This window comes from Drosophila pseudoobscura, chromosome 4 (genome assembly GCF_009870125.1).
Source record: "Drosophila pseudoobscura strain MV-25-SWS-2005 chromosome 4, UCI_Dpse_MV25, whole genome shotgun sequence".
In the NCBI taxonomy this organism is placed as follows: domain Eukaryota; kingdom Metazoa; phylum Arthropoda; class Insecta; order Diptera; family Drosophilidae; genus Drosophila; species Drosophila pseudoobscura.
Window position 1 is genome coordinate 10,155,647 of NC_046681.1, and position 24,171 is coordinate 10,179,817.

The following is a 24,171-nucleotide window of genomic DNA, read 5'->3' on the forward strand; positions in this document are numbered from 1 at the left end:
TTGACTTAGTCGTACTAATTGTTATCTTTTGGGAAAACAAACAAAAGAAATATGTTAAATCTGATAACAACATCGGAATAGTACCGTGACCTCCGCTCTAGTGGCTGTCTGCTGTCGGACTTGACCTTTGCAGTCGCGTTTCACCAGAATTTCAACTGGTACTCTACCCTAAGACCCTCTAAGACTACCCCCTAATGCCGTTTCTGGGCAAAGTAATGTGAAATTTCACAAATAAATACCACTTCAAAACCAGTATGTCTTATGTAACCGTAACGTTATATTGTGATTCGATCCGTCTACTTGATTATTCCCAGACTCGTATAAGTGGGGGATCACACAGCCCCGGCTCCCAATCGATTCTCCACCTAGCAAATATGAAGCTCTATTGCGGCCTCCTTTTTTTGCTCTTCGCTTTGCCGTGGGCCAGGCCACAGAGCTCAAATAAAAATGTTAACAACATCAAAATTGGAGCTCCGACTACAGCAGCTCCCATTGCTACAGCAGCAGGAGATGAGTTATATAACTATGTAAACAAAGTACCGGAAAATAGCACCAATCTCGGCTAACTGTATATTTTCTAACTTCTATTACCCCGGAATTCGGTACAGCCTCCGCGGATTTATACCAAAAAAGATGACTTTTTTTGACATTTAATAACTTGGAAAACTAACACTGAATATATTATATGTATTCGCAAAAAATTCTAAGCAATTCGCAGAGTTTTGCCCTTTTTTTACCCGAACCTCGAAAATCACTTCTGCTTTTGGCAACGTAACGTCATTTCATTTTGTGCTAATAGAAATTATTCAAATACAAATATTTTCATAATATGAAGTTTTTTTTAAATTTTGTCGTACCAATAAAAAATAACTCCAGAATGGAAATGCCCATTACGTTTATGAATGTACCCTAATGAAACACCGCTATTATACATAGATATATGGGAAACATATGTATGTACATTGTATATAAGGAAGCCATCAGAATATTCAACAGCTGCTCAAAATTTAATCTCCAATAGGTAGACTAGTACTACATACAGTAAATAGATAGCGATACTACTCACACACAACCCTCTAATTACTATTAAGTTCTATTACATATGAACATACATACATATATACATATATGTATATGTGTACTTACTTGCTATACAATCAGCAATCTAAGGTCTATTACATTATCACAGCTTTGATGTATAATAACAAACTACTTCTGAATATTCAGGTCCACTCTTGACTCGACTCGCCGATCGCAGAAAAACCGACGCACATTTCTGGCAAATAATAACACTACGAATATCACGCCATAACCAAAAAAAAAGCTTCAAACATAAAAACCAACAACAATTGGCACCAAAAACCAGTCGTACGTCCACAAAAAGCTCCCGACACCAGACGAATGCTTTTATAGAGCAGAGGCAGAGGCTGACGAAGACGCAGCGACAGCCACACGTGCGGGCAAACGCAAACACAAACAAAACGTTGATAATAGAAAAGAAAATAAAAGCAAAACAAATGCGAAGCTGGCAAAGATCGTGTGTAGCCGTAAAAAAAAAAACAAAACACAAAGCTATGGAGCGGAGGTGCCAGATGGGCGGCGATTAGAATGCCGGTGCTCACAGTCTGTTTCGGAACTTGGCGAGCGGCGGACGCCCAACCAGCAAAAAGAATATAATAAAACGTTAACTAAAACGGAGATCGTTAAAATCAAATTAAGCACAATTGTGTATTGTGGTGTGGTTCAATTGAATCTGTGAATATTATGAAATTTTTTTAAATAATTATTCGATTGGAATTGTGATATCAAGCACGATGAATAAGAAATTGCAGATTGTTTCGAGGCATGTGCTTCGTCAAGGACCCCTGCTCCAGGCTATGCGCAGGTATGACCACAAAAGGATATTCATCCACGAAACTCCTTCCAAGGTCAAGGCCTTGTTATTCCGCCCTAAGATAACAGTTTCCAAATACTAAATGCGCAGTTTTGACGGGGGGTGTTTGTGTGCGTGTGTGTATATTCCCCATCTCCCGTCTCCGTCCAACTTCTGCACATTGCGTAATCATTTCGGTTCCAGCTGTTTAAGTACAGTTGCCCACTGAAAAACTGTTCATCAAACTAGATCTTAGACTGGCATAACTGACCAACTGAAGTGCCACGCCCCCCCTTAATAAATGGCTAAAAATAGATCAGACTTGTGGCAGACTAGTAGATTTTAATTATCGGAAATTAAATTGGATGACATCTGAAAGATAAGCAAATATTTGTCGACAGAAATTTCCATTCGCCTGATAATTTATGGGAGTGAAGACCCTCAAGTGTTAATTGAAATGCGATGAACGTGCTTTAATAGATATCTGATATTTACAAGTACATATGTATATCAATATACTTATATAGAACAATTGTTAGAGTAACTACTTACTTTGATTATGCAACTATTATATGTATTTGTAATGCATTTATGGAAATTGTTTGCTAGATTAGATAGGTAGTTCTACTCCTCTCCTAGCAGCTATCAAACGAGCTTACAGCTGGCACGTACTTCATTCTATAGAGGTTGGTGGTGTGAATAGTGGAAAGATACACACATATATAGGTACATATGAAGGGGAAGTGTGCCTCATATCTTTTGACCAAATTCATATTATACGAATGTACGAATACGAGTGTGCGAACTAAAAGCTATGTCTTGGCTGAAGGAACTAAATTGATTCCTTCAAATAGTAACACATGATCAAGATTTTATTGATGCTCAGGAGGGGGAGGATGATTCGGAGGGTCAACAGCGATGTGTTGTGTGATATTTATCAGTCCCCCTAAAACTTTAGGTACGTCATATCATCTTATATTGCTATGGCGCCATCTGGTAGATTTTTTTGTTTGACAAAAACAAAAGGCGCCACTATGGAATATGGCGGCAAAAAATGTAACTTCAGAGGTAAAAACAGGGATGAAAACCCAGCGTTGATATACAACAGATTTTATAATATTTATATTTTATGGGGTCGGAAACGGGGGTCTGGACATTAAACACATCCATTTTCACTACAAATCTAATATAGTACCCCTATACATATTTTGAGTATCGTATATCAAATATTATTAGAAGACGTGCATTACTTACCTTTACTGATATTTCCTCATCCTCTTTAGTGTGTCCACCTCTATGCCCGTTCTCATCAGCCACCGACATCATATTGGTAAAGAGCCTCTAGTCTATCGCACTGTGGGCCAGCAGTTGGAGCTGACGGCGTCAAAATATCCTGATACGGAAGCCATCGTGTCCTGCCAGGAAGGTAAGAGGTACACCTTTAAGAGCCTGCTGGAGGAGGTCGACCGGTTGGCGGCAGGATTCCGGAGACTAGGACTGCGGCCCGGGGATTCTGTGGGGCTGTGGGCGCCCAACTATATGCACTGGTACCTAGGCATGATGGCATCCGCCCGGGCCGGACTTACCTCGGTTGGTATCAATCCAGCCTTCCAGGGCCCCGAGGTGGCCTATTGCCTGAACAAGGTGAATGTCAAAGCAATTGTGGCGCCGGAGACGTTCAAGTCACAGAACTACTACGAGATTCTGCGCAGCATTTGCCCGGAGATAGAAGATGCGGATCAGGGCAAGATCAAGAGCGAGAAGTTCCCGCACCTACGCTCCGTGATCATCGACAGCAAGGACAGTCTCAAGGGCGCCCTGCGGTTCGACGATTGCCTGGATCTGGCCAGCAGTAGCGAACGTGAGGAGATCGGCAAGTTGCAGGCCAAGATCTGTCCGGAAAGTGCCTGCAACATCCAGTTTACGTCGGGCACCACCGGCAGTCCCAAGGCGGCTGCTCTCTCCCACTATAACTTCGTGAATAACGGCATCCATGTGGGGACTCGCAACCAGCTCGAGGGGGAGAGAATATGCGTCCAGGTGCCACTGTTCCATGCCTTCGGGGTGGTGATCACGATCATGGCCGGCTTGAGCAAGGGTGCGACTCTGGTCCTGCCCGCGGCTGGCTTTAGTCCCAAGGACTCGCTGCAGGCCATCGTCAAGGAGAAGTGCACTGTGATACACGGAACGCCAACAATGTATGTGGACCTCGTGAATACACAGCGGAAGCTCCAGGTGCCGCTGGGCAGAATCAAGAAAGCCATCACCGGTGGAGCCATAGTCTCGCCGCAGCTCATCAAGGACGTCAAGGAAGTCCTGGGCGTTGAGGCTATGCACAGTGTCTTCGGTCTGACGGAGACAACAGCCGTCATCTTCCAGTCCGTTCCCAACGACAGCGAGGACAAAGTACTCCATACGGTGGGCCATCTGCAGGACCATGTCGAGGCCAAGGTAATCGATTCCGATGGCAAGTGCGTGCCCTTGGGCCAGCCCGGAGAGCTGTGCGTCCGCGGGTACGTGACAATGCTGGGCTATCATGGCGATCCGGAGAAGACCGAGGAGACAATTGGCAAGGACAAGTGGCTCCGCACCGGTGATCAGTTCGTCCTGGAGGCCAACGGATACGGACGCATCGTGGGTCGCCTCAAGGAGATGATCATCCGCGGCGGCGAGAACATATTTCCCAAGGAGATTGAAGACTTTTTAAACACCCATCCGCAGGTCATCGAAGCTCATGTGAGTACCACTCAAAGTTTCCTTTAGATCCAGTGATTGATTGATTGGGTGGATATCTCTTCCAGGTGATTGGAGTACCCGATGAGCGGCTGGGGGAGGAGCTCTGCGCATTTGTCCGCCTCAACGAGGACATTGATCCTGCGACCTTCACCGTGGAGGCGTTGCGAGCATACTGCAAGGGCAAACTGGCGCACTTCAAGATACCGCGCTATGTGTTCCCCGTCGAGGCATTCCCCAAGACCACCTCTGGCAAGATCCAGAAGTTTAAGCTAGTGCAAGAGTTTAAGGAGCGCGTGGGCCAGGATCGTGAGGCCGTTAGAGTTTAGAGAGATATTACAATATTACTTTTATCTGTGAATCGAGCAATAAATTTTAGACTTTTTTAAGAGACGTCTTTCGTTGATTGGAAATTCATTTTATAATTTCTGAAACAATTACTTATTTATTTAAGGGTTTCTTGAAAGTATTTAGCAAAAAATATTTCTAGGGATTTATCATTTGTAGCAACGTGTTTCTCCCGCTGTTTCTTTGCGGCACCTTCTCAGAGAGACATTGGCGCCTGGGCCTGGGGCTGGGTCTGGGGTTGGGGTTGGGGTACCCTCTTAGCTGTAGTTCTCTCCACACATAATAAAAATAACATACTTAAGAGTTAATGACAATGCCTGCGTGTTACAAAGTTATGCGTATCCCGAATCTATACATATAAAACTCGCATTCTTCGGATACTCGTACAATCCAAGGATAACAGAAAGTTAAAACATATTTAACTAAAACTAATACAAATTCATACGTACACAAATATATAGATTATTGAGAGAAGAATGCTCTCGTATAAACTAGGCTTTTAAACAGTTTCAATTTTCTTCTTGCTCATTCCGTAGCGGGCATTAAAAACTAAATAATAAATACGCGTACATCTAGAATTTCCATACAAACACACAAGAATAAAGCTTATAGATCTGACATACTAATTGGTACATTATTATATATATATTATTTATATTATTACACACGATTAGCGGGCATTTAAGGACATCGAGTGAATGGGTTTGAGCTTGGGGAGGATTACAATCATTGAGAATCGCTAGGCTAGAGGCTAGGCTAGTATTTGGATTGGGATTAACATATTTAGTATGTATGTATGTATCAGCGAGTCGCGGATCGAGTACAATATCAATATCAATATCAATGTCGCTGTGGTACGTGGTACGTGGTATAGTAATAAGTTTTATGCAAATATTCATACTGCTTCAGCTAAATGCTATTCATTACATTACTGCAGGAGTTCTGGTCCTACTCCTGATTGGTTTGAAACATTTTTAGATTTATATATATATTGATTTTCTGTATGTATTTATGTATGTGTATGTTGTGTGTGTATGAATGTTTGTGTCTGTGGCTTCCATTAAAAAAGTTAGTGGTATACTATAACATTTATATGTCCTTTGCCGTATGCTATATCTATGCCAATATTCCATATCCATATCCTATCCCATACTCGTATGACAGACGGACTGTGACTGTTCTATTATATATCCATGCATTATCCTGTTATACATTGGTAAAGTGGGGGGCGGGGGCAGGACATCTATTATATCTACTGCTATAATGCTAAATGCAATTATTTACACAAACATTTTCAATTCAGAAATATCAACCAACTATTGTTTAATTTGTAAATTATCATTATCATTTCCATTTCATGTTCTGTTCACAAGGTGCGCTTTAGAAGCTATCATCGTCCTCGTCGTCATCCCCGTCCTCATCGTCGTCGTCCTCGGGCTCGCCCACAATGAGCTCCTCCTGCTGGACATCACTCACGGCATAGGCGGCCATCTCGTAAGCCTCTTCGGCTGCCTCGGCAACGGCAATCTGCTCGATGACTGCCCGCTCCTCGTAGCCCAGTCCCACTCCCAGAGCCGGCGGCATGTCCTGTCATGCCTCGGCCTCCGCATCGGCGGCATCCTCCGACCAGCTGACCTCCATGGGGGTGCAGGGCAGCGCCTCCTCAATGGACATGCGGGAGGACGGCTGCTTCGGTCGCTTGGAGAGGGAGCCCACCGATGCCGTGCTGGAGGTGGAGCTGCGCATCATGTCCTCCGATGAGGCCGAGCAGCTCTCGTCCTCGGAGTTGGCACCGGAGACCATGGCCTCGCCGGCCGACTCCTGGATCTCCTGGAACTTCTTCAGGGCATTGGCATCGGACGACATGAGCTTCATGGTGGAGCTGCGCGGACGCATCTCCGACTGCAGCGTGGCATGGGTATGTGGCGAGCTGGAGCAGACGGGATGGGGATCCTCGTTCCAGTCGGGCAATAGCAGCTCTCCGCCCAGCGTGGCGAGCTCGGATGTGTGTCGCTTCTCGCAAACAGCGGACGTCGAAGCAGAGCCCTTGATGCACATGGAATGGGATCGTGTGCGGGACTCCGACTCCGATTCGCCGCTGAGTGAGTGACTGCCACGCACCAGCGCTGTGGCCGACATGCTCTGCGAGAGCGGATTGGGTCCGCCATTTCTGTGGACCGACGATGAGGTGCCATTCCTTAGGGACGACGGTGAGTGGCCATTGGCGTGTCCGTTGCTTATCGCCTGCTGGCGGCGCTGGATGGGACTGCGCTCGTTGCTGCCACGTAGGGAGCCGTTGCGACGCACCATCTTGGCGGAATGCACCTTGGGCGTTTCGCCGTCGATGTCCAGGGTCCAGCTGATCGAGTCGTTCCTCTCGATCATGCCCTTGATCATCGGCGATGTGGGCGACGACACTGACTCGTTGGTGCTGCGGCTGAAGCAGTGCGAACCGTCCTGCGAGCTGAGGGATCGCTCCTGCAGCCGAGCCTCGGCGTTGTGCAGCTTCTCGGTGCGTGTCTTGAGGAGGTACACCATCTCCTCCTTGTCGAAGGTGAGACGAGTGCGCTTCATGCTCTCATGATTGTAGGCCTTCTGGAGTTCATCCAACTTTTGTTGAGTTTCCCTGAGAGCAGAAGAAAGAGAGTGGAATGTTAGCATGCAATTCTTTGGTTTCGGGTTTCTTTTAACACTTACTTTTCCTTTTCGGCTTTGGTCTCTAGCTCTAGCTGCAGCAACTCGTTCTTGGACTTGAGCAGATCCAGCTGATTGGAAAGCTTTAGACGCTCCTCGCCCTCGCGCTTTAGGTCCGCGTTCTCCTTGGACAGCGTTGAAATCTCCGCCTGCTTCAGCTCCAGGACGCAGCGCAGGCTCTCGGCCTCGCTGGTCAGGCGGCAGAGCTCCGCACTGGTGTCGGACAGGCTGGTCCTGGTGCTGGGACTACGCTGCTGAGACGAGGTACGCAGCACGGATATCTCGTCCTGTGAGAGGGTCAGGCGATCGCGCAGATCGCGCTCGCTGTACTCCTTGCTGGCCCGCAACGTATTCAGCTCCTTGGTGAGGCTCTGGACGCGCTCGTTGAGCTCCTGTTCGCGCTGGGCGCCCTCGTGAATGCTGGTGGTGTGGATGTTCTTCTTGCGGATGAGTCTGTCGCGGAGCTCTTGCTCCTGTACCCCGGCCTTTTGCAGGCGCGACTGCAGATCCATTATCTGTGCCTCGGCGGTGGTCAACTGTTCCAGCTTGAGGGCCAGCTTGTGCGAGACCTCCAGCTGGTAGGCCTCCTGCACCAGCTTGTGCTCCTCGTCCTTGGCCCGCAGCTGGGCCTCCAGTTCGCAGAACCTTTGCTTTGCAAGCATTTGCACCTCCATTACTTTATCTTCAGCTAAAGCGAAAGAAAATGGGTTAGTTTTGTGGATCAAAGAGACAGATAGAATGTGAATTCTCACCTTGCTTCAGTTCAGTGCGATGCAAATGCTCTCGTTCCTGCTGCCGCTGGGCCCACTCCACGTCCTTGGCGTGCAGCTCTTGGCGCAGCTCCTCGCAATCCCGCTGCGTCTGATGCAGCAGCCCGATCGTGTCCTCCAACGCGCTCCTGTCCCGGGCACACTGCTCTTTGGTCTCTGCGCAGGCGCAGGCATCCAGCTAAAACAATAAACAAAACAAACGATAGAGTCGCTATAAATCCGGCTATAAAATGCAGTTCGGTTCGGCTACGGCCTCTACCTGTACGGCGTGCAATTAAAAAGATATTTTCAAGAGTCTCCCTTGCACGGAAGTCGAAACAAAGGAAAATTGTCAAGAGCGAGGGAAATTCCCGTCTGCAGACAATGCGGATGGAGAGGTGTGGGATGCTCGTTTCGCGGTTAAGGTCGCTTGGGAAAATCCCATCAAATAAACGAATATTTTAATTTCCCTAAGAGATTTCCTTGGTGGATCTCGCTCCATACCTGTTGCTGTGCATAGCCCTGGGCATGGGCGATATTATCCATAAATTTGGGTGTCCTGCGTCTGCTGGCGGATGTGTGGGGCACCGTCCAGGTGATCAAATCAAAGTCCATGGTCTGGGACGACAGTTTCTCGTTGGTGAAATCAAAATGGTCAAACATATTTGCTCTCTCGTGGCCGTAGTGTGTTGAGCACGAATACTTGAAGTAAACTGATGGCCAAACGACCAGAAGGATCTGCTTTTATACCCCGCACCCGGACCGCGCAGCCGAAGCGGCAGGTAGATTGCAGACAAGGAAGAGATCTCTTCGAGGTAGATCTTCCCGGATATGGAGAGCAAAATATTTACAAGGGATTTGGATTTATGCGAGACGCAGACGAAATAAAAATGCAGTTTTTAAAACATGCTGCGAAAAGGGTTCTGGGTGCTGGGTTTTAGTCCCATGCCCCATGGAAAAAAATACTAGAAGCGAGGATGCAATGTGGGTGTGGCCCTCAGTGGCCAGGCGATGGGTGGGACTGGATTCGCTTGGGCCACGCCTCGACAGCCTCGGAGGAAGAGATTTCCAACAGCGACTTAGGGATCGATTCGATCTCTGGCCAACTTCATGTGGTTTCGGATCAATCGAACAATGTGGCAGTACCAGTAATCCAGTGGGGCGGCTCAATGTGGGTGTCTTGAATGCACTTCAAATTCACCGTAATGGCGCGCACCTTCTCTGCAACACTTTGGGTGGATGCGTGTCGAAGTGGCCACAGCCTCAGAGCGCCTCAGAGGCACGGGTTGGAGGATTTTCGAGTGGATGTTACAAATTTGATTTGTACTAAAACAAATCGCAATTTGCATAGGAGTTTAGAGGGCGCTTGAGGAACTGAGTTGGGATCTGTGTAAAGGGATTATGAGAGGTTGTACTTGTCACGGATTCAGTCTAGAATCTAGCAGTCTAGACCTTCTCCACAGTCTCCTACTCTGAACCTGTAGTAGACAGTCGCCTGGTTAATCCCGATCCACAAATTAAGAGCTGCCCGACCAATTTCCAGGCGTGGCCTGCCTGTCCAGCAAATTAATTGCCACCGGGTCGCTGTGCCTCCGACTCCGACTCCGTCGCAGACGCCTGACATTTGCTGGATGACAGTCAACGCAGACGTCGACGGAGACGATCAAGACAGCCAGCGGCAATTACCCGACAAGGACGTTTGCAATTCAAGTGTTTAAATCGGTGACTTGCCGCCAGTGAAAGAGACACCGAGAGAGAGAGAGAGTGACCAGTCCAGTGCAGTCTTCTGACAGCGGATTTAATCCTTTGGCTGCAATTGAGACAATTTCATGTTGCGCACCCTGCTATCTTAATGGATCGGCGATTGTCCTTCGACGGACACTAAAAACCTCATAAAAACGAGCACAAAACCAACCCAAAAATTGTACTTCCAGCCTTGTCCTTTCTGGCCTAATGTCCTTGTGTAAACGAGTATGCGTGTGTGTGTGTGTGGAGGACCTTGCCGCGTGTTTTTCCACGGTTTTCACACCAAACTGTGAAATCTCGGATCGGATCATATCTAAATAAATATTTATGTTGCCACATAAGTTTAGGCTTTTAGTGGGAAAATATTCAAACGAGCGGCCGTGTGTTGCGCGTTACCCCGAAATCCCTCTCTCTCTCTCTGAAAAAACAAATCCCTCCGCACATTGCATGTTTGCAGACCCAGCCACGCGGCGGCGGCGGCGGCAGCAGCGCCGGTAGCCGCATGCAACAAGTTACACAAATATTGTGGTATGCTCTGCCACTCCCGATTCCCGATACCCCCTAGTATTTACTCGTAAATATGCATATTCACGGCATTCATGGGTTTGTTTTTTCGAAATGTGAATAAAGTAAATATGGAAAATGCAAAAGATAAATACACAAATTGCATTAGGACACCGGCAAGCGCCAACGGGAACGTTGAAATTCAAGGGAATTTAAAGTCATATTTTTGGGACATTTTACACTGAAATTTTAAATATAATTAGCAATTTTACTGAGTATTTTGGTATGCAATTTATCAAAGAAAAAGGTTTACTTTAGGGAGATATATTCATTGGATTTTCGTATAGATATTTCAAGAGTATATTTGAGCAAAGGAACACAAAATATTACGAATATTTATAGTAGACGATGTGCACGTTGCCATTGGTAAACGAAGGCCTTCAGGTTTGGGTTAAATGTTAGAAGAAAATAGGAATTCCTTGGAATATATTGTGGCTCTTTTATGAGCCCCAATAAACGTCTATAAACTCCAGTACCAATGAAGGAGAAATCATTCTTCTGTTAGAAAATCTAACTAAATAAATCAGACAAAACCATGAATGAACTGTTAAAGAAATTTGTATTCAAAAGTATGAAGAAATGTTCCCCTTTCCATTTGCAAAAATCCTTTCCAAATAGTTAAACATCTGCTTTTATATTTCAACAATTTAATAATGTGTTAAACAGTGAATGAAATTTCCCCAAAATAAACCAAAGATTTAGTTAATTTCTTTTTGGATAAAAGATTTCCCCAGAGCTTAAAGAATTGAGTTATGCAAAAGTACATATAAAAAAGAGACTAATTTTAAAACTTGCTTAATACTTGCTGAATTCCAGCAAATTCCCAGCAGCTCAAATGTGAAAATTTCCGAGCAACAGCTTAAGGGATTCTGGAATTTTTGCTTCATTTTAATGACTTTCCTTTGAGGCGAAAACAGAACAGAGCAGAACAAAAAAGAAGAATACGTAAGTAAGTAAGGGGAAATGTTCGCAAATGGCCAACGCAAATGACATCAATACAATGGCCATTTGTACAATACAGCAGCCGATGACACATGCTCGTATTGTGCAAAGGCACGGCATTAACTATACTCGTAGGTTGTCATCTTTTCATTGCATAAGACTGAGTAAAATCTGAGTAAAATCCCCCTATGCCGGAGCAGCAGTGGCAGGAGTCTCCTGTTGTTTCGATTATCCTACGGGCTTGTGTGCCGAGACGGGCACTAAAGCCAATGGATTTGCGCAATTGTTAAACATTTTGGATGACACAAAAGGCTTTGCTGCTGTCCAGGACAAAATGTGCCTGAGGAAGTTGTTCCAAAGTGGCTTTCAAGTCTTCTCAAAGAGCAGCCAAAAATGACAAGTTCGGACAAATCGCAATTTCGTGAATTCTACCTAAAAGCAATTGCGGTTGAAAAGTCAGCAGACAAACAACATCATAAATCGATTTACGATGCCCGGAGGCAACCGAGAAGGATGTCTACTCCTCCCACATTAACCTGACGCATTCGTACGATTATATGCAAATGTTAAACTAATGCTTTTCGCGTTTGTCGCTGATTTTTATGACCTTGTTATTGGTATTTAATAGAGGGCCCCGCGGACAGACGACGACCCTCCCAACAGGTAGTGGCTGGACACAAAAAAGGCTGGAACAGAAAGCCCGAAAGATTAGATTCCACTAAAGAAAAGGCAACCGTTTTCCACATCCTTCAGCGGGCAAATCGCGACAAAACTCACACGTGCCCGGGCATTTGTCATTTGTCTAATTAAATCCTTTACACCGAAAATGGCAAACAATTAATTGAATGCTGCAGATGGCTCACACCCTTTCATTCTGTGCCAGAGAAAGGCTTTCACACACAGTTCCACATCCGCACAAAAGGAAAAGGATGAGGGATTTTCGTTAGCATCTGCTGAATGGAAAACTTTACTTTTGTACCAAATTTTCCGTTTCAGTTTTTAATTAGTGCAAACACAAAAAGCGAGTCCCGGATCAGGCTCAGGTTTCATGGTGGTTTTCTGGTTTCTGGTCTCTGTTTCTGCTTAGGCCGCACTGACACAATTAAACAAAATTAGCTCAACTTTAAGCATAGATTAAGGCAAATTTCTGAAACAATAGCAAGTCGGCCGGACAGTCGATCCATCAATCCCTCGCAGAACATATGGAAAAGGAAACCATAGGGGAATTATTAGAGCAGGTGAACCCAACCCGGGCACGGGCCCGGACCCATCGATACGCATATGAGGAGGACAATCACAATGGGCTGGGAAAGAGATACGCTGATAGGGCTGAAGAGACTGAATGTCTAGGTATAAATCCCTGGCGCCTGCTTCTGCTAAATCCAGCCACTGATCCGCTGCACAGTGCACTCGTTTCTCGTTAGAAGATTAGAAGGCTACTCGCTACTAACCTTTTGAGACATGAACTGAACCATTACGGCGAGTCCCATCATCTGACGGTGCTCCTGCTCCCTCTCGTTGTGGTTGGCCTCGAGAAACTCTGTCAAACGCTCAGGGTCGAGCACATTGTTCTTAGTGTAGGGCCTCAGGGCGGGATACTGGATGGTGATGTCCACCCGGGGATGGGCAATCATCGTCATTGAACTGCAAGACTTTCCAATGACTTCGCAGACTGGACTCGACTGGAAACGGAAATTGGGGTGAAACATATTATCCATCTTCTTCAATCCATTTAACAATATGAAATCTTACCTTATTTTTACTACTAGCTGTATTACGTGGTTTGTTTTCCTGATCTTTCTCATCCTGTTTGAGCATCTCCTCCTTGGCTGCGACTGCCGCGGATCCTGTCTGTTTCTGGGTATTGATGAGGGGTTTGCATTCGCATTTCTTGAGCTTGGGCTCCGTCTGACAATTGCAGCCAGCGGCGGCACCGCAAACACAGAGCGACTCCTGGCTAAGGGAAGCCCGCTTCGAGTCCCTTGGCATTGGCGGTGTCGAAGGCTGTCCATTGAGCTCCTGCAACTCGGTTTGATCCACGCCAGAACGCAGGGATTCTGCAACGACAGAGAGGGGATACCAAAATGTCATTAGTCAAGGTTTTAAAGATGAATAGATGTAGCCCACAGATTGGCCAAAGCCTATCCCTAAGATAGCGACATTACGCAACTTTCGAGTGGCGAAAGTCTTTGCTCATTAAGTCATCTCCCTCCTCCTCGATGAAGATTAACCAGAAGATGAGTTAACACACTCTGCTCCCCGATGAAGGTGAAGTCGAAGATGAGGCTGAAGATGAGCTAACGATGATGAGGATGAGGTAGGCCATGATTCATCTAACGATGAACCACTCCAACAACTCGTCCAAGCGTCAAGCAACAAAAAAAATGAGTAATTGCCTCGTGCCTAAAAACCGCAATGGCAATAAATTTTCCTTTTGCATAATTCCATTGACAAAAGGGAAAGCAAGGCATGGCAATCTTCGGCAAATGCCGCTACGAGGTGTAAGAGCTGCCACACCCATAACACCAAAAAGTGGTACCAGTAATGCCATAGGTCGGGGCTGGTGCCGGTGCTGGGGCTCCATCATCATCAATTACCAGACGGTCTCTGTCCAGCTGCGAGGCTGTCAATTAGAGAGGATGCGTGGCCAATTTTTTAGCCAACAAATTGGCCTTGACAAGCCCCAAGATAGGGAGGCCCCAAAGGCCCCAAAGGCCCAGGCCGAGAGACAGACAGGAAGAGGTGTGTGTTTGGGGTTCAGTAACCGGCATGATCCATCCATCGATCAGTCCATAATTTACACGATTTCCTTACAAGCCACGCGCCGTTTTGCGGTTCCAAATTGAAGCTGTCTCCCGGCCTGGTCTACGAGCATACGGCCATGTGTCTGCCATAGACAACGGTTGACGGTTTTATGTTACCACATAAATTTCCGACTACGAGCCAAGGCGGCACACAAAGTTGCCGATGTTTGAACAAGATTGCCAGGAGCGGAGCACATGTCTCATATGACAATTGGGACCAGGAAAAATTTGTTACTTGTCGCTAATGAAAGGGGCGGTGCTGTCTTCCGGAGTTGTCTGCCAGACTTAAGATCATTACCGCGAGATGATTATTGAAATATCGAAAGCGAAATTGCCTTGTCACCAAGGTAGCTCCATTCGAACTGGTTTTTGCAACATTGTCAAATGACATTCCAATTTACATTGAATATAGCCCCACATGGATCGTCTCATAGCTTCGAAAAGGAAGTACTCTTCTTATCGGTGGCACTGCCAGACATTTCATAAATTGTTGCACAAAACCGCAACCTGCTCGTTGCAGTAAAGCCATCAAGGCATTAATTCAATTAATGAATTAGCCGACGACAGCCGCAGTGGCAGGTGGATGTGGCGGATTTAGCCGCCTCTTACAGATTGTGTAATGCCAATAAATAAACGATACCATGCCCGGGAAACTCCAACAAAACGAGACTGGCTTGAAAAGTGTTCAGGTTTTGGGTGTCTTGGAAGAATCCCCTCAAATCTGGGCCAATGATCTTTTAGGAGACTGATCTTTGGGGCAAAATCTAGCAAAGATCAAACTGTTTTGTTGGCCCATGAAAGTGCTTTGGCATTTCCCAATTCTTGAATATTCTTCCAAGAAATTACTTAATAGCAATTATTAATGGAGGAACCTTCGAGAAAGTCATTGAGGAGCAGTCGGCACACCTGATGCCGCCTCTCCCTGTGCTTCCTCAATGTCGCACGACTCGAACGGGTCTGGCACACGACAGGCTCTCCGCGTTTCAGCCAAGAAACAGAACATTTCGCATGGCAATTAGGCAATTAAATGACATTAGCTACGACCGTTTAATTGCAAGGCCAAGAATATTTGCCATGGCACCTCGTAGCCTCGTAGCGTAATTTCCAACAATTTCCAGCAGAATATTCTCACGGCCCGACTCTCTCTGGTCCCTGTCGAATCGCAACAAGTTGCTGACAGGCTCAATCTGGTGACAGCCGAGCCAGCCAACGGGTGGCAACGCGGGGAGTGAGACCCGAACTATGCGATTCCATTCCATTTGGACGATTTTATGGCACAGAAACCGACCACCTCAGTAGTTATATGGCCGCCGCCCTCTATTTTCACAGTTCCTATGCAGACATTTCCCATTTCCCAGACCATTTGTCACTGGGAAACACTCAGCGGCGGGTGATTTCATTCAGAAATTTCTTCCTTCGAATGTGTGTGTTTTTTTTTTCGTGGTGTGAAAAGTGTTGCATGGATTTTCCCAATCTAGATGGAAGGAAGGTTTCGAAACTATAGGAAAAAATTATAGAGAGGAGGAGAAATAAGGAGTCCACATAAGACATCCCAAAGGAAGTCCCCAATATAAAGTATAAGTTTAGGTAGAAATATAATTAGTTTAGAAACATTTAAGAGGTATTCCTTTCTGGCCGAAATCTAAACATCCTTCAAATCCCCAACAAATAATTCAACCAAATTTCACTCAACTTTAAATAAATGCAAATTCCGTATTTAATTTTCCAACAGCAGCTACTATTTTCCGTTTTCTCTCGCACTCTTTTATGGGGGTTTTCCCCCCGTGTGCGTTGCGGCATCCATCCACCTCCCGGACAACTCTCCCCCATACAATATCAATCAACATAAAAATCCATTGAATGCCCAGGGTTTGCACATGGGGTCTGTGTTCGGTTTGGGTTCGATTTCGGTCAGCCAAGCTCATAATGACGGTTTGGGTTTGGTTTGGGTTTTCAGCTAAAAACTAAACATGTGTCAAACTGGGACTGCGACTGCGACTGGGACGGTGTTGGCAGTCTCTCGTGGTGCACGTTGCACAGTGGGCCGTGTGATGCTGTGACACTGAGACGGACAGCAGCCTGGACGGACACTGTCCGGCTCTGTGTGCAAACGTTTGGGCGACAGAAAATAATTGAAATTCCAAAATATCTTATTTGGCATTAGGCAGCTGCCACTGACTGCGGCTCATTGTTGTTTTAGCCATTTTAGTGAATTTTGGAAAAGCAACAGCCAACCTGTCTTAACCCATGGCGACCCACAAAAAACATGTCCGTCCGATGGAAATGGAAATGCGCGTAATTAAAACGAGCAACAACGACTCGAAACTGGCATTTCAATTAGCTGCGTTTGGAAAATGCTCAAAAACCAAAAAACCGAAAACCAAAAAACCAAAAACACTTGACTCTCGACACAGCGCTACTTGCCACGACTTGAAACGACTAAACGTCGCTTGTCTCCCCGTCTCTGTCTATCGTTTGTGGCTGTCTCTTTCACTGCATTTGTAGCTGTCTCAATCTCCTCAGTGTCTGCTGTGTCTATCGTTCTCCATTATGCCTCTGCCTCTGTTTTATTTCGCGCTTAGGTCGCAACGATGGACACTTTGGGGGAAAATGGGGCTGAAGGAAAGGGTATACGGGGGGAGGGCATAGTGTAATACAGACAGTCGTCAGCCTTTGGGGTTTATTGCTGTGCGTGGCAGTCCATTTGGTGCTTTGCTTTAATTGCAATTTAACAACAAATTGTTTTAGCAACGAGGCAGAGGCACAGGCACAGGCCCCTGGCCCCAAGCGCGACTATCCGTGGGCGAGAGTCAAGTGGCAGGCCGCAAATTTGTGCAAATTTCTACTCGACACATGAGTATTTGAAGGAAAAATTTAATAACACAAAAAAAACTTAAAGAATGCAGGAAAGAAGGGGAATTTGATTAGAATTCGGATATGGTTTTAGGCTTATTTTTACTCTCTAACAACATATTCCATGGAAATCTAATCCATAAAACATTATTTTATGATCTACAGACAGAAAATGTGGTTGCGATTGACGTCAACGAATTAAATGTAATTTTTAGCTTCATTTTCTCTATAATAAAAGAACAAAGGCATGTATTCCAGATGTAATTTAATAAACATGTTATGCTCCCCCATAAAAATAGTTTACTTATGTATTTGGAACTGACATCAATTCAATGATCATTCATTCTGCGGCAGGAAGACACATGCCATCAAGATATCCCGGCAAATGTGATGTGTTCGAAACACTTGCCTTTAATTGAATCTATTCCATAAACAAACCAATTCAAATAAGCCCACCCTTAATGACACAAATTGTAAACACTATTTGCACTAAATTATGCATTCAGACAGTGAGGAAAAATACAAAAAAGACCCGCAGCCAGGAGCCAGGTCATTTGTAAACAACTCTCGATGGATAAACATTAAAAGAGCGTCCACAAAGAAGAATCAGGCCAGAAGATGGTCGCTCTACGGATGTATATCTTATAGACACACGATCGATTCCGATTCCGATTTCTGCCAAACGTCCATCAGTAGCACGACTAAAGGCAAAGTCTTTTATGATGGGAGATCGCTTCGAACTGCCAGTGTCGGGGGGGCAGTGTTGAAAGACACATATCAGGGGAATTATGGGAAGATTTTCATTTCACTCAGTACTGGGGTGTATCGACTGTGTCTGGACAACAATGCCTATGGGAAGGCACACACACACATTTCAAGGTCGTAGAGTCGTCGTCGTCGTCTGGCTTGGCGCATTTCCCATTTATTTTCGCCTATCTTTAAAGACTTTAAACATACTTTTTCGTTTCTTTTTTGGCTCAAGTTCTAATGATTATTTTTAGATAAGTTGTGCACGAAAACAATGCTTCTGTTCTTGGCCAACCAATAGATAGACACAATGCCAGATACCAAAATAATGCAATAATAAAAACCGAACCGAATTTGTCTAATTAATCATTACATGACTGAGTGGGGCTGGGGCTGGGGCTGGGCAGGGGGCTGGGGCATGCAGATACGTACATATATGTCTATGATTTTTTTCAATGTTCGTGCATATGATTGATGTACTTATATTCTTTTCGTATTATTTTTGCGGTTGGCACACAGCGGAAAGAAACAGAAAAAACAGCAACAACAAAAAATCCCACGATAGAGAAGACCGCAGTGCAAAAAAAGAGCTTCATGACTGGAAAGCCAATGAGTGAGCAAAGGAAATGTGGAAATGATGAAAAAGAGAGAGAATAATAAATTAAGAGTGGTCAAATGACGGAATACATAGAGAATGGGGAGTACCCTGGAACATATTAATCAGCGCAAAGATAATCCATGAATATACAGTTTTTTAGCTAAATATTCTAGAAATTTTGATATATTTCTGTGCCATCTAAATATCTCTTTAATACCTATATATTTATCACAGTGATTCCCTGACACACTGATCTCTGGCTTTGGTCTAAGAACTTTCTTTCTGTGTTTAAGGAAAGGTTTTAGAAAAGATACAAAGGATCTATGATAGGTTTATCGTTTATCTCAAATACCACACGATTACCCACTTTCAGTCTTGTGCCGTATACCCCCACCCTTATTGGTTACAGGGTACACTCTCAATGTTTTTGCCAAAATTCATGTTTGTTCTGTGGCACGCTCTAGGCCAACCCGCCGTCAAAACGCGAGTATATAATATTCATTTTCATTTTTTTGGTATATGCGATTGGCTTTTAATGCCACTACTATTTATTTTGCACAATATTTTGTTGATATACGGGCGCCAAATGCATTAAAAGTGATTTAAATTGAGACATTCGGAAATTGCGTCGCAAAGTCAAGAGCAGAAAATTGGTGAAAATTATCAACAGATGTACAGCATTTATGCAAAAAATATTTCACTGTAAAAATAGAAATAAATAGAAATGGACCACAATTCTGTTTCAATTGAATCTGAATCCCTCTTCTAAACTATGTTCCTTGGGGTCCCTCCATTGTCTAAATTGCTATATGTATTCCCAGTTCAATTTTCAAATGCAAACGATATGCCTTACCGCCAATTCCCTCATCCTCGGCATGCTCATCATAATCGCAGGCGACCAGCAGCGACGAATCGACGACTATGGCACAATCACCCACAGCACCGGCAGCGGCACCGGCACAAGCACCACCCACCACTGCAGCACCACCCGCACCCGCACCCGCACCCGTTTCGTACATTTCCATCATTACGGTACTTGCACACTGCTTCCGCTCTATTTGGTTTAATGTGGCCAAAGGCATTCAATTAACAGAGCCATTGCGCGGCGGAGACTCTCCCGACTTGGAAGGAATCGACGGAGGCGAGGGAATTCGATTTTAATTGCCGACACTTGGGGACATCCTTAATGAGAGAGAGAATGCACCTCCTTTGGGGGGGAGGGAAGCCCTTTTAATTACGCAAAAATGCACACGCACACTATTTTTATTGATTCACATCTTTATTTTCGAATTTGCAATTCTTTGGCACACGCGTAGCGCCGTAGCCGAATCCCCGTACAATCCGCACACAAATTAAATACGAGCTGGCGATACAATCGCGCAAACTTCTAAACATAAACTGTTAATGAATTTAATTCAAAATAAAAAGAGGCGCGAGTCGCTCACAATCGTGTCGTTGTTCGTTTGGTATCGGATCGTCGTTGTTCGCCGTTCGCTTGGGGATCGTCGTTGTTCGTGGGCTTCATTGGTTGTATATTTTCTTTGGGGGCAGCGGCCGAAGCAACGGCAGCATTTGCTAATTGTGGCGCTGATTTCACCATGTGGTGGATTATGATCGCCACAAGGCGCTGATCAGACACTGCCAGAAAATGTATTGAAAAGTAAATAATCACCGCCATTTCCCTCCTCTTTTAAGAAAATACTGCTTGTCGATTCCAAACACTGCTTAGCAGCTGTACAACTGCTTGTTAACGAGCTCTACTCTACTATAACTGCTTGCCACTTCAGCAGTAAACTGCTTGTTGACACTTTTCGTTTATAGTGCCATATTTCCACATGACAGTTACACAAGTTGGATAATTTTCTACGATTGTGTCATAAAGGGATGACAACGACTATTTCTCAATGGGAAAATTAGGAAAACAGCAGCAGTTTCACTCTCGCACCAATTCCAGCAATAACTTATTTCATTTCAAAACAATAAACTGATGCAAACAAAACTTTGGGGAATTCTGAAACACACAATTTACTAAAAAATGCCTCAAATATATAGGAGAGTTATATTTTTCTAGTTCTTGATGGTCTAAATTGGTTTTCCTAGTACATTTTCAAGATCCATCTAGGAGTTCTGAATTCTATCATTTCACTAAATCATTATCCTCAGTGTACGTCATACTCTTTCATACTTGTACATATGTGCACAGCATTAATGAACAGCGCGAAAAAAGTGTACAATAAGCAGACCCGTCCCGAGGCGCGTAATTCAAAAAAGAGTCATACTCTGACGTCAGAGCAGGGAGAGACATGAGCACAGAAAGAGTGAAAGAGCGAAAGAGACCTATTCTCAATGGAGAATTGATGACAGAGTCAGTAGAGATATTGCTGGGATGGTGCCTCAATGAGGGTCACTTAATTGCCTTAGCAGGCGAACGGCCACTAGGCGCATGAGCAATATTTAATTAATTTCTGTCATTTCATTTACAGTAGCCTCGAAAAACACTACAGTACAACTGGGATTCAACTTCAGACTGGCGTCTAATTAATGGACCCAATATAAATCAAAATTTAATGCCACAAAATCATAGCCCGACAGAGTGGGGTCACAGCACAGCAGCTGTTTGTTGGGCGACGCCCACGCCCCAGTGGGAAACAGCAGAGACCACAAATACAATTACATATGTACATATATATTTATGGCTTGGCCCGGGCCTGGCCCAGTGAACTTGTCAACAAGTGTTAATTGCAACAACATTGGAGAGGAGAGCGGCAGCGAGACCCCAGACCCCGTCGCACTGTGCGTAAGTCAATAAAAAACACTTGGCATAGATTTTGTGTTGGGCTTTGCTTGGGGTCTTGGGTCTGTATGGGTCCGCTAAGACCGTCTAAGTCCAGGCACGAAGCGTCGCGACAAATTGGCGAAAAGAGAAATACGCATTTGGCTTTGGGCAGACATGAAGAAAGACTGCGAGACGACAGCGAGGAAGAGCGCACAAAAAAGTTATTAAATTTTCCACGCACAAAGTTTCAAATTATAATCCGCAAATTGGAAGTTTTGGGCAGCGAACCGAATTGTTGAAAATTTTCAGTCGAAATTATGAAATTATAATTATTTTAATAGCATAATTTGATGTGGGATTGGGTGGAGATCTTACAAATATTAAAATAGCACAGAAAAGGTGTAACTAATTCCACAATTATAATTGAATGAAGAAATAATAATCAGATACGAAGATTGTGTGTTTGTTTCACAGCTGAGAGCGCGGCAGAACCCAACTCCAATGAGAGCCCAGTGCTATTGGAAAACCCCCCAGCTTCTCCGTAGATTATACTTTAAATCCCATTAAGATGCAAATCAAAATCTCTTGCCTAAGTTTAGGTTATCAAAATCCCATTAATACTCTTGCTAAACTATCATTTTATATCTTCGCTCATGGATCAACCCATTTCCAGTGGAAAACTGTACCGAAACCCCGCAATCTTTGTTCTCTTAAGCCGATTTGGAATCGATTAGTGTTGGCCATAAATATTTTATAGCTCGACCTTAATTATGGGGTTGCCAGTGAAAAAGAAAACAAGTTCAATGCGGGGCTTATCTTTGCATTTGGCCTGGAAATGGATTGCGCATACGCCCCGGTCTCCCCGTGTTGGCCGTTGGCCGCTGGCCGGCCGCTTGACAATTTGGCCCGGGGCCAAGGCACATCTCGAGACTGAAAGGCATTGATCAATCAATTTGCAGTGCTGCTCTGCTGTGTCTGTTCTCTGGTGTTTTGTTTTGCAGCCGCTGCTGCTGCTGCTGCTTGTGGCAACAATTGGTTTTGCTCTGCTGCACAGAAGCCGCCGCCACTTGGTCTTGGACTTGCCGCTGCACAGACGCTGCTCTCTACTCTGGCGTTGCCTCTGCATCTTCTTGTTGCACAGCCTCTATCGTGCTGCCACTTCTGACGCGGCTGTGGTGCCGTTGCCGTTACGAGGTCTGCACTTGACTCCATTAGAGCCGACTGTCTATCTGCTGGCCTGGGCCTGAGGCCTGGAGGGGGCTGGAGGCATGTGTGGTCACAGTTTGTTTGCGCCAAAAACGCAACAGTACCGTTAATGAACGCCGAGCACAGCTATGATTTAATTGTCTTCGGTATTTCACATTTCGTTCCCCTCCACATTTTCGATTTATTAATTAATTTTGTGATTTTGTGCGAGCAAAGATTTATTAGTCAATCGTTGGCGGGGAATTTTGAAAGCATTAAGTGAATTTTTTATCACTCGGTTCCACTTGAAAATGCCCCAAAAAAAGCGAAATGAATCGCTTGAAGTTTTGGCAGCACTGTAAACAAGCAGTGTATAACAGTTTGATAAAGCTTGCTATCCCTCTGTCTCTCTCTCACTGCGCCTGCGTTCTCTTCCTGTGGCTGTCATATCTCATACACAATGAGTGTCAGTGTGCCAAATGTCCCGCAACATACGCACACACACACACACACACTCTCATAGAAGAGAATGACAGGAGGGGAAAAAAGTACATTATGCAATTTTTATGCTCTTACAGAGGGTACTCCTGTTTTCCCAGATGAAAGGATGTTTACTTTCCCCCTAATTCAGATCCCAACTGACTGAAGCTTTGCCAGAACATGGCCTATATCTTATATGATGGTACTTCCATGAGACCTATCTAGTCTCTAAAAGATAATCCCACGAAATGCAAAGAACTGTAGCATTTCCTTGGTAGAATTTAATCAAAATAAGGTCCCCATAAGAACGATAGATCTGCAAGGGTATCTTTACCATCGACTCCAAAGCATTTCTTTTTTTTGCGTCTATTATGCTGCCACACACAGTTGCAAGAGGGAGCGAGGTAGAGAAAGTGAGTGAGAAAGTGTTGTTTCTGTTGCCATTGCTGTTGTTGGGGTTGTTGGGGTAGCTCTCGAGATGAGTCATCCACATCATTGTCGTCGGGGTTGTTAGTCATCCAACAGCACAGAAAAACTTGAGACTTTGCACAGGACCCTTAGAGAGGACCAGACGCAAAACTTTTGCAATCTTGTGCCAAAAAAAATCAATAACGGTCCACAGAAGGCCAGAAGAGGAGATACCAACCGGCCCGTAAGGCCTGTGTTTGTGGCTGCCACATATTCTTGTTGCGCCTATGCGTTTCGGCGGGGCATGCGCATTGGTGGGCCAAAACGAATGTTTGGACGGCGTGTAAAAGTGTTAAGAACCATCAATATTGAATGAGCCACAAAGTGCCCGCTAAGGCTGCCCATCAGTTAAGGAATCTGGCAGAACGATGCTGCAGAAATGGGGCCATCATTTGCAATGGCGGTTTCTAATGCTCTCGAAGATAGGGATTAGAATTGGGGACAGTGGATAGAGGCAATATAAAATGGGAGTTTGGGAGGAGACTCTAAAGAAAAACGAAAACTAAAAGGTAGTTCTAGGCCAGATACCATCTCCGGAAACAATTTATCTTTTAAAACGTTTACCTTTGGGCTGGGAAAACACACTCTAAGAGCCATGGACTTGGCTTTCT

General features: G+C 45.0%; 2 protein-coding genes across 8 annotated transcripts in view; one reads left to right on the forward strand and one right to left on the reverse strand.

Moving 5' to 3' along the window:
- Positions 1-1,598: 1,598 nt before the first annotated feature.
- Positions 1,599-4,936, forward strand: Acsf2 (Acyl-CoA synthetase family member 2). The gene is made up of 3 exons (XM_002132406.3): positions 1,599-1,885; positions 3,157-4,609; positions 4,675-4,936. The coding sequence occupies exons 1-3, from the start codon at positions 1,815-1,817 to the stop codon at positions 4,933-4,935; spliced, it is 1,785 nt and encodes a 594-aa protein (XP_002132442.2). The 5' UTR covers positions 1,599-1,814; the 3' UTR covers position 4,936.
- Positions 4,937-5,326: 390 nt separating this feature from the next.
- The window catches only part of toc (toucan), a 50,535-nt gene continuing 31,690 nt past the window's right edge, over positions 5,327-24,171 (reverse strand). For 5 of the 7 annotated variants that reach the window (XM_015180070.2, XM_015180069.2, XM_015180072.2 and 2 more), the window contains 5 exons: positions 13,402-13,706; positions 13,101-13,331; positions 8,401-8,596; positions 7,652-8,336; positions 5,327-7,580 (listed from right to left, as the gene is read on the reverse strand). In XM_015180070.2, coding sequence (XP_015035556.2) covers positions 6,545-7,580; positions 7,652-8,336; positions 8,401-8,596; positions 13,101-13,331; positions 13,402-13,706 — 2,453 coding nt within the window. In that variant the 3' untranslated portion in view covers positions 5,327-6,544. Of the gene's footprint in view, positions 7,581-7,651; positions 8,337-8,400; positions 8,597-8,901; positions 9,104-13,100; positions 13,332-13,401; positions 13,707-19,504; positions 19,695-24,171 lie in introns of those variants that run through there. The other 2 variants (XM_015180073.2, XM_033381005.1) reach the window with 2 other exon arrangements.